Genomic DNA, 10,951 nt, shown 5'->3' with positions numbered 1-10,951 from the left:
TAAGCATCCGACTTTGGCTCAGATCATGATCTCACCATTCCTGAGTTCAAGCCCCGTGTCAGTCTCTGTACTGACAGCTAAAAGCCTGGAGCTTACTTCAGATTCTGTGTCTCCCTCTCTGTCTCTCTCTGCCCCTGCCCCACTCGTGCTCTTGTCTGTCTCTCTCAAAAATAAACATTTAAAAAGGACACTACCAAATTAGCTTTATGGAGAGATATATAAAACAATTAATTTATGATATGGGCTGATTTGTAGAACTCACCACTTGCAAATTTTTCCACTTTCCTCAATTGAAGTATTGTCAATGCACAAAACTTAATTGCTTAAAAAATGGAAAATTTACTTCCTCTATAATACCTATTGCTAAATATATTTTGCTAAAACTTTAAAAAAAAAAAAAGGACACTACCAAGGATGTTTTGAATAAGCTCATCACTTATAGAAATATACTCTCAACATCATTTAAACTTTGTTTTCTCTTCAGTACTTTCTCCTTATCTCGTGGAGATTGGAATCTGGATGATTTTATTTCCAATGAAAGCTACACAAGAGAAAATGGTTTTTAACATTCACCATGAGAAAGGAGGTTTGTTTTAAGGAAGAACTTTCTGGCACTAATAGCTGCTCAATATTGCAACTTAAAGAGATTTTGTGATTTGATACCCAAGAGAATATTAATGTCTATGGCATTGGTCCTGGTGTGAGCCTAGAGATGAATTTGGGAAGAATTTTTTGTGGCTACTTTCTGTGATTCTCTTACTCTTTTTTTCTTCTTCCCCTTCTTCCTCCTCTCCCTATCCCTCTCCTTCTCCTTCTTTTAAGAAAGGCAGACTTCCACATGCAGCACCTCATTTGGATGTGTCTGGAGTTTTGAAAACTTGGCTACCCTACTTTCTCCTACAAATGGACCTTAAGAGCTTGTTTGGAGGTTCTAGAAGGGGAGCTTAGCTAATCGTATACCTTTGACAGAAGAATGTCTATCATTCCTCTGTCGGGGAAGGACATCCTCTTCCACTGAGCACACAGCTTAGGGAGGGAGGCACATGAAGCAATGAAGGAGGAAGGAGACATCCAGGTCAGCCAAATCAACCCTTGCCATCAAAAGAGTGACAGATGTCACAACCAGATTACCACCAGATCCTTTCTTATTATTATTCCTTTCTTTAACTATGAATTGTTAGGCTGAACTTAGAATGGCCACACATCTCTTCTAAGTTTTATAGCTAAAATAATTTTAAGAATTTGTTTGTTATTTTAAAATCGCAATTCTCGCCTCCCCAAACCATGGGTTCGAGGTTTGAGAGTCCTAGTTTGTTTCTTCACCTGATGGATTTGTTTTCTCCCAGTTCTAACATTTCTGACCTTTAACACCAGAAAACCAAGCTTGCATTGGATTTTGCAAGATTGTCACAAGGAGAAAACCACTCTGGGGACATAGATTGATAATCTGCCTGCTCTTGGTTGTCATCTGGGTCCACATTCACTGTAACCAAAAACAGGTGTCCTCTGTGACTCAGTAACTAAATAAACCTACCAAAACTAGCGACACATTCTTTAAAATAGAAATAGTAATACTTTTCTTACTGACTAAAAAATATAGATCAACAGTTAGAAACACCCATAATGTTAGATCATTTAATTTCTGAAGCTGTGACAAATTTTGTGACATTTGTCTTATACCTCCTAGTTTTCTAAAATTTCAAATATCATTTAGATGCTTAACAAAAAGAGGATAAATTTAAAGCTCTCTCTTTTTTATTTAAGTATAATTAACATATAATGCAATATTAGTTTCAGGAATACAGCAAATTAATTCAACAATTGTATATATTATTCAATACTCACCAAGATAAGTGTAGTCATTGTCAACATACATTATTACAATATTATTGACTATATTCCCTATGCCATACTTGTCATCTGCATGATTTATTTTATAACTGCAAGTTTGTACCTTTTAATCCCATTTGCGTTTTTCACCGTCCCCAAACCTGCGTCCTCTCTGGAAGTTTGTTCTCTGTATTTAAGAGTCTGTTTTTGTGTGTTTGTTTTGTTTTTTGATTTCACATATAAGTGAAATCATATGGTATTTGTCTTCCTCTGCCTGACTTATTTCACTTAGCATAAAAGTCTCTAGGTCCATCTGTGCTGTCACAAATGACAAGATTCCATTCTTTTTTATGGCTGTGTAATACTTCATTATATATACGTACATTCTTTATATGTTCATCTATCGACAGACACTTGGACTGCTTCCATATCTCGGTTATGGTAAATAATGCTGCTATAAATATAGGGGTACATATGTCTTTTTATATTAGTGTTTATATTCCTCTGGATAAAAGCTCAATAGTGGAATTACTGGATATGATATTTCTGTTTTTTAATTTTTTGAGGAATTGCCCTACTGTTTTCCACAGTGACTGCACCAATTAACATTCCCATTGATAGTGCACAAGGGTTCCTTTTTCTCCACATCCTCATAAACCTTTGTTATTTCTTGTCTATTTGATACTAGCCATTCTGACTGGTGTGAGGTGACACCTCATTGTGGGTTTGATTTACATTTCCCTGAGGATTAACGTTGAACATCTTTTCATGTGTCTCTTGGCCACCTGTATGTCTTCTTTGGAAAACTCTCTCTTTTTAATAGCAAGTTTCTAATCTTATACATTCATATGCAACTGTTTAGAAATGATAGTAGGACTCATAAGCTTCAGATATGAGTAGAGTTTGACTAGTAATGAATCCTAATAATGTGACAGAATGTCAGATAGCAGGTTGTTTCTTTTTTTTCCTATGCTAAGGTTAGACATACAGCAAGATATTTAAAAGTGAATTTATAGTCAATTAACTTTTGAAAAGAAAACAATAAAAAGACCACCCAGCTGATAGACCTTAAGTAACCAGTTTAAAATATTTATTTGCCAAAGTGAGATCCAGACACAGTTCTGGTTATTTTTTAGATTGCTTGTTTACTTGTTGGTTCAAAAAAATCAACAACAGATAACAATGATTTCTCAAATTACTCATATAGCTATACAATATTCAGTAACCTAAAGATATTGTATGTAGGGCACAAATTAAGTTTTCTAGGTTGTACTTCCAAGACAACATGACAATAGTATAGAAAACATGAACTTCTTAAGCACTTAATAGGGTACAAAGCAATGAATGATTAATTCTATCTTACGTCTTAGTCTATCTTATATGAAATATACTATCAACTCCCCTTTCCCCTCACTCCTTCCTGACACCCACAGATTCAGTTTCCCAACACACGTAGGTATAGAGAGAGAAACTGAGAAGACCGGTATGACCCAGAAAACCTGAAGTGTCCAGCTCCAAAAATGTCCAGCTCTCCTGCCTTCTTGGACCTCTGCAGAGTTCTTCTCATGTAAAAATGATTGTGTCAGAGGCACCTAGATGGCTCAATCAGTTGAGCATCCAATTCTGATTTCAGTTCAAATCATGATCCCAGGGTAATGGGACCAAGCCCCACATTAGGCTTCACGCTAAGTGTGGAGCCTGCTTAAGATTCTCTATGTCCCTCTCCCTGCTTGCACTCTCTTTCTCTCTCAAATTAAAAAATACATATACCGAATGAGTCAGTTTGATCATATTTCTGGCTTCTAAGCTAAGCTGTGCATCTTTTTTTTTTCAATCTCTTTGATGCCTTCATCTTAGTCCCCAGCAGATTTAAGAATCTTCTGGTTCCTGAGTGTTTCCATATTTTATGAGCATAAAGTATTATTGCTTTATCATACTTCCTTTAGCCAAGACTGGAGGAAGCAGAGGATGGCAAGACAAATTCTGAATCTATATCACTCCCAAGGGCAAGGCCACTGACACAAGCATGTTGACTCTGCTCATATAAGCAGCCTCACAGATTAGCTCTGACTGAAGAAGTGTCATTGCCTACTTTACAAGTGGGAAATGGCTTTCAGGTGCCCAGACTCTCCAGGGTGTGTTTCAAATTTAATTATATCAAGAACCATAGGTGGTGTATTACTCCATTTTACATAAATGGAAACTGAGGCTCCGAGAAAATGAGAAACTTCCTCACAGGAAGCTGTGATTAAATATTAATCTGTCTAGAAAGCTCACACCCTTTTGTTTACTTCCTTTCAAGCTACTTAAAGAATCAATCGTAAAATTTCCCTTTTATCATCCAGTACTATTTGAATGCCTAGTTATACATCCATCATGGCATCCAGATGCTTTGCTAGGATGTCTTTTGGCAAGAACTAGAAAACTGTGGGGTGATAGACATCCAAATGAAGGGTTAAGTGAACTAGCTATAACAACTTAGAGTGTCATTTATCAAATCTCTATCTAAGCCTTAATAACCAGGGAAAGGATGACTCACAGAGCCCGGAGGCTCTCGTTGGCTTAAAGGAGAGCTGCAGTGTGTCAGGGGCAGGTCTGCTTAGTGGAGACTGTTTGAAGAAGGGTCTGAATTTTGACTCACACAAGCTATATGACTGAAACGGCCCCTCTAAAAAATCTGGAAGCAATGCTGCCCTCTTGGACTGCGCTCTTCTGTGGCACTGACATGGGGTTATTGTCCTAATGTGTTTCTAACAACCAGAGAGACATCAGAATGTGAAGTCTTCAGGACACAGATTTCATTGTGGTTTTGGCGCAGTGTATTCCACCGAGCCTTGTATGTTTATGGGAAATATTAAATAATCATTTGATTGGTGATTGGGGATAACAGACTGAGAGCTGGGGGATATAAAAGCGTGGGGTCAGAGAGATTTTCTTGACTACAAAAGATAAGGAGCTACAGGCTGTGGGAAGCTTTTATGAGAGAGAGCAGTCTCTATGCAGAGATTCTAGGCTGGCTGTGTGGGCATGAAGCAATTAGGTCTGCAGGTGAGGTGAATCAAAAAATATTTCTAAGAAATTCTACAGGTTGAAGAATTTGGGAAGACAGATGGAAAAGGAGAGGGGGCAAACTGATCTGACAGACCTGCTGGCAGACTAACTGAAATTTCTTGACCAGAGTGCTAATGAATAGAGTCATGTATGTTTCCTCAAGAAAGAGAGCACTGCAGAAATATCACAAAATTCCAGAAACACTAAAATCACCACTTATTCTATGTGGAAAGGCAAGAGGCTACAGAGAAAAAAGCCAGGTGTCTTCATAACAATTCTGGCCCTGACTGAGAAAAGGATAAGAGATATTCCAGTTACTTCACAGGTCTACAGGCAATATTGGGCCCAAAGCTTTTGTGTTGCACTACTGAGTGACCCAATCAAATGAGCACCCTCAGATTTACAATGGAACTTTAGACCGGGGTGTGGAAGAATGATGTGATTTTACATAAAGATGAATTACGAAGGAATTCCTGGGTGGCTCAGTTGGTCGAGCATCCATCTCTTGATTTCAGCTCAGGTAATGATCATACGGTTGTTGGGATTGAGCCTGTGTTGGGCTCTGAGCTGACAATGCAGAACCTGCTTGAGATTCTCTCTCTTTCCCTCTCTGTCTCTCCCCTGCTGGTGTTCTCTCTCTCTCTCTCTCAATATAAATAAACATTTAAAAAAAAGATGAATTCAGAAGACACATGGGGGTGCAGATAAGAAAGGACTCTTATTTCATTTGTCAACACTGCAGAAGTATCCCATTGAACCTTATCATATCCAAATTAGTCATGTCCAGTCTAAGTCATCATCAGCACCAGGAGAATCAATAAAGACTATGTAATGGATTCTTTAATTATTATAGTCTAAATCTTACATTTGTTGCCTGGATTGCTGGCAGAGCCTCCTAATTGGTTTTTCTTAACTGTGGTGACACACTGTAAGGTAGCTTCCATGCTCCCCAGCTTCCTAGCATTCACACCTTTGTGTAATCTCCTCTCTCAAGTATAGGCAGGGCCTGGGATGTGCTCCTGACCAATGCATTTTGGCAAGGTAATGGGAAGTCACTCCCTTGATTATGTCATATTGTACCAGACCCTGTACTACTAATAGACTTGCTTTAGAGTTTGTCTGTCTGTCTCTACCTTTCTCGCTCCCTCTTTTTCTTTCTCCATGGCTGGCTTTGATGAAGACAGCTACATGAATCCTACAGCTTCAAGAAAATGAATTCTGTGAACAACCAGAGGGAGTTTGAAAGCAGACTCTTCCACAGTCAAACCTCCAGATGAGAACCCAGCCCTGGCTGACAGCCTGACTGCAGCCAGAGAGGACCCAACTGAACTTACCCAGTCCTGACTCACAGAACCTGAAAGGTAATATACATGTTATTTTAAGCCACTAACTTTGTGGTAATTTGTTACACAGCATGGAAAATTAATATACTGATGTCACCCTCTATTCTCAATAACGTGTATTCTCAACATGGCTGCCAGAGAATTGTTTATATGTACTTTCTCTATTTAAAACCCTCCAATGGGTTTACAGCACAGAAAAAAAGCCAAAGTTTATACTACGGTTCACAGGGCCACATGTGCCACATTGCCTCTCTCAGTGATCTATTGCTCTCTCATTGCCCAGTTTATCCCTCCTGGCCATCTTGCCAACTCTCCAACATGCCAGGCAAACTTTCTGGGCCTTGATACTTTGTGCTCTCTGTATGGAATACTCTTCCCTCCTACATCCACATATCTCATGCTTTCAGCTCTTGAATGTCTTGGTTCAAGATTCACTCTCTCAATGAGGCCTTCCCTGATAACCCTATAAAAAATTGCAGTATCCCTCCCACCCCATCACTCCTCACCACGTTTTGCTGATTTTCTTTTCTCCATAGTATTTATACCATTGGATATATTATATGTTTTACTTATTTGCTTATTGTCTATCTTCCTGCAATAGGCCATAAACTACATGAACATAGGAACTTTTATCAGTTTCGTGCACTGTTTTATCTCTAGCAACTAGAAAATATAGTACATGCTCAATAAATATTTGTTGAAATAAATTTCAAAAATGCATCATGAAATCTGCCTTTAGGTTATATTTCCAAATTAAACTAAAATTTTCCATTTAAGCATGACAGAAGCATCACCAAAAATTCTCAAGCCTGTTATCTAGATTATCTTCCATATGACCAAAGGCATGGACCATTTCAGAAAAACAAATTTGTGCCATGGAAGAACACCAAGATCACTCCGACTGACTGAAACCTACCACATATTCAAGTTTTCCTTTGGTTTTACAGATCTGGCATCTAACTCTACTATCATAAGATCAGACTTCACAAAAGGGAACTGATATAAAACTAAAGCACCAAAATCAAGATACTTTCCACATGACACAGTTGGTCTCGAACCAAAGTTCTATCAATGAACTTTTTCTGTATGGTTATGAAATGAGAAAACTTGTTCCTTCAAGTAATCATAAGAATAATTTTGACAACACCTTCTTGTCACTAACTGGCACAACCAGATCTCCAAGGCTTGGATCTGGAATCTTATCTAATATCTGAGGAGCAGCAAGAGTCCAGGCTTGGTCCTGTGGCCCAGTCACTAAGCTGAACAGGACTTGTGGGACTGGGAAGGGTCAGGACACTTCTATAGCTGCTGTGTAGTGGTGAAAGTGCAATAATTTCACACAGATTGGAGAATAATTGTTTGAGAAGAGAGAGCCTTGGGTTAGTGGAAAGAGAGTGGATCTTAGAGTCAGAAAGACCTCCTTAGTTTAAATCCCAACTGTGGTCCTGACCTCCTGACCTTAGAGAAATTATAAGTTTTCAACTCCATTTTTTAATTTTTAAGATGGGAATGTAGTTCTTGCATCATGGAGTTGCTATAATAAAGGTGATAGTAAGTGTAAATTCCTCAGGATGGTGCTGACCCAAAGTAGGGGCTTGGTCAATGGCAGCTATTATTAATAATAAAGGTACATTAAAGAACAACTTCAAGCATTGCATTATTGGTGTGGAATAAAAGCAAACACTAAAGAACAGCTCTGAGCAGTGCGTTATTGGTGTGGCAATGAAAAGAGCATGGCTAGATTTGAATAAAAAGATGTAGATTCCCAGATGAGAGCACAAAGCTGTCTTCATATACATACAACGTAGACATTTGCTCATGTATGTATTTGCCCTTTCTGCGACCCATATGGATGATGACTGAATAGCAGAATTTTCTACACTATGTATTATACTGTTTGGCTTGATGATTCATGTTTCCATGTAACTAGAGAACCAACGTTCTGCCTGGTTTTTTGTTCATTGATTTGTGGTTTAGTGTAGATGTACTTCTCTGTACTGGCAGGATGGAGTAGGTGGCTTCCAAATTCCCCTCAAGCCCCAACTCCAGGAAGAGCTTCATTTAGAATATTTTTACTTTATTAGAGTAAACTTCTGGAACATGCACAGACTAATAGAGACAACTTAACCTTTCATACTCACATCACACCTGGCAAGAATACATTGCCCCTATATTAGGTGATGGATGTAGCAGCATGAGAGAGCCCACTTCCCAGAGCCTGTACTCTACTGCTACCATCACACAGAGCAAAGGAGTCCCATAGGGACCTTACAAGCTGATCCAAACAATAACCAGACTCTCCAGCTGGGGTAAAGGCTCTCAGCTGGGTGTGGTTTCTAGAAACAGCTTCCTGGCCCATGGCCATATTTTCTCAGCATGTGCTGCTTCAGTAAGTTTTGCTTTCTTATGGTTCCTTGCAATGGTTGTGGTGATAGCACCAAAGTAACAGCACCCCACCATGGTGTCCTGAAAGCCACAAAGCCTCCCTCTTTAGTCCCTTTGTTCCTGTGGTCAATGACTTTGTGGAAGCTTCTCTAGCGCTATCAGAATCCTACCTACCTTTACAGTCCTTCACTGTGGTGACCTTCAGGAAAGGTAATGGTCCAGACTATGCTATCTCCTGCTATCAGGGCTATGTGCAATGCAGGAGCAGATACAGAGAATGGAGAGGAGAGTAGTTCCTATACTTTGGGATTTCAAGATAAGTTAAGTTGTCACAAATAAAAGCATTAACAAAAAGCAACTGCAATCTAATAACCGAAAACAGTACCATTTAGGCTTTATAGTCACACTACCTAGGTTGCATCTAAATTAGACACTTAACGGTTGTGGGACCTTGGAGAAGACGCTTAACAAGGCTATGCTTCAGCTTAGTCTCTTTACAATGGAGATGGTAGGTGTACTCCCCTCAGAGTCCTCTCCTAAAAATTACATAAGAACTATCAGTTACACGCAGCCAAAGCACTAAATACAGTGCCTGGCACCTGTTGTTATTATGCTCATTATTATAATGTCATAAAAGAAAGATTATTTGGGAGTGCCTGGTGGCTCAGTCAGTTAAGTGTCTGACTTCAGCTCAGGTCACGATCTGACAGGTCAATTTGTGAGTTCGAGCTCCACAGTCGGGCTCTCTGCTATCATCACAGACCCTGCTATGGATCCTCTGTCCCCCCCCTCACTGCCCTTCCCCTGCTCACTCGCGCGCTCTCTCTCTCAAAAATAAATACAAATTTTTTAAAAAGGAAGATTATAGGCACCTGGGTAGCTCAGTTGGTTAAGCATCTGACTGTGATTCAGGTCATGATCTCACAGTTCATGGGTTCGAGCCCCACATCAGGCTCTTGCTGATAGCTCAGAGCCTGAAGCCTGACTCAAATTCTGTGTGTATCTCTCTCTGCCCCTCCCCCACTCACACTCTGTCTCTGTTTTTCTCCCTCTCAAAAATAACTAAACATTAAAAAAATTTTAGGGGCGCCTGGGTGGCTCAGTCAGTTAAGCGTATGACTTCAGTTCAGGTCATGATCTCGCGTTTCCTGAGTTCAAGCCCCATGTCAGGCTCTGTGCTAACAGCTTGGATTCTGGAGCCTGCTTCAGATTCTGTGTCTCTCTTTCTTCTCTGCTCCTCCCCCACTCACACTCTGTCTCTCTTTCTCTCAAAAATAAACAGGAAAACATTTTTAAAAGGAAGATTATTTTAACATCAAAAAAGGAGAAGTTTCTCAGAGTAAAGCACAATCCTTCCCCAAAAAACACAGCTGGCAAAATAAATACATGTGTATATATGTGTGTATGATCACTTAAAGTTTCATTTTATAAATGATAAAATACAATGATTTTCTTAAAACCTCTTGGCCACTTTGCAGATATAGTCGATAGTGTTATTTGAAGTGAAAGTCAAATTCAGCTCTGTCCTATATTCCTATGTAAATGCAGTGTTGAAAATGTAGTTTCTCGGAGACGCGCCGCACACCGACGCCGACGGAGCGGACATGGGCAGAGCGATGGTGGCCAGGCTCGGACTGGGGCTGCTGCTTCTGGCGCTGCTCCTACCCACGCAGATTTATTCAAATCAAACAACTGTTGTAACGCTTTCGAGTAACCCCTCCCAGAATACCTCGACCGCCCCAAATCCAGCTAATGCCACCACCACACCAAATGGCGGTGCTCTCCAGTCAACGGCCAGTCTCTTCGCGATCTCTCTCTCCCTTCTACACCTCTACTGTTAAGAGACTCAGGCCAAGAAACATCTATACTTCCCCATCTTCTAAACCTAATCCAAATGGCGTCTAGACATCTGGTGTGACGAGGAAAAAACAGGTCTTCAGTGAATCTGCTGATTCCACACCTTATTTTATTGACCCAGAAAATGTTGAGGATCCCAAATTCGATTGGTTTGAAGAACATGTGAAGGGTTTGACTAGATGATGAATGTCTGTTAAATCTACTGGAGTTTCATGTACAAGATGAAGAGACAACATCCAAGAGTAGTTAAGAGGTGATTTCTTTAAATGTGGCTTAAGAAGTATGGACACCTAAAATTTCACCTTGAAAATGAGCATAGATTTTATCTTACCTAGATATAAAGGATGGGATGTGAACAGATTCCGTTTTCATTTGGCTCATTAAATCTTTAAGTCCATGATTCTATTTATATGTACATTAGAAGGAACTTCCAGGTGTCACTGTAAATCCTCAATGCTTGTTTCAGCAGTACTAATTTAATGCCT

At 39.6% G+C, this 10,951-nt stretch overlaps 1 protein-coding gene across 1 annotated transcript; it reads left to right on the top strand.

Moving 5' to 3' along the window:
• The first annotated feature begins 10,184 nt into the window (after positions 1-10,184).
• LOC120225444 (signal transducer CD24-like) lies at positions 10,185-10,693 on the top strand. The gene has a single exon (XM_039223643.1). It carries the CDS (start codon positions 10,214-10,216, stop codon positions 10,448-10,450), a length of 237 nt encoding a protein of 78 aa, XP_039079574.1. The 5' UTR covers positions 10,185-10,213; the 3' UTR covers positions 10,451-10,693.
• The last annotated feature ends 258 nt before the right edge of the window (positions 10,694-10,951 follow it).

Source organism: Hyaena hyaena, unplaced genomic scaffold, assembly GCF_003009895.1.
Source record: "Hyaena hyaena isolate Hyena2069 unplaced genomic scaffold, ASM300989v1 scaffold_1411, whole genome shotgun sequence".
Taxonomy (NCBI): domain Eukaryota; kingdom Metazoa; phylum Chordata; class Mammalia; order Carnivora; family Hyaenidae; genus Hyaena; species Hyaena hyaena.
The sequence above is the reverse complement of the archived record's forward strand: the minus strand, read 5'-3'. Positions and strand labels throughout refer to the sequence as shown.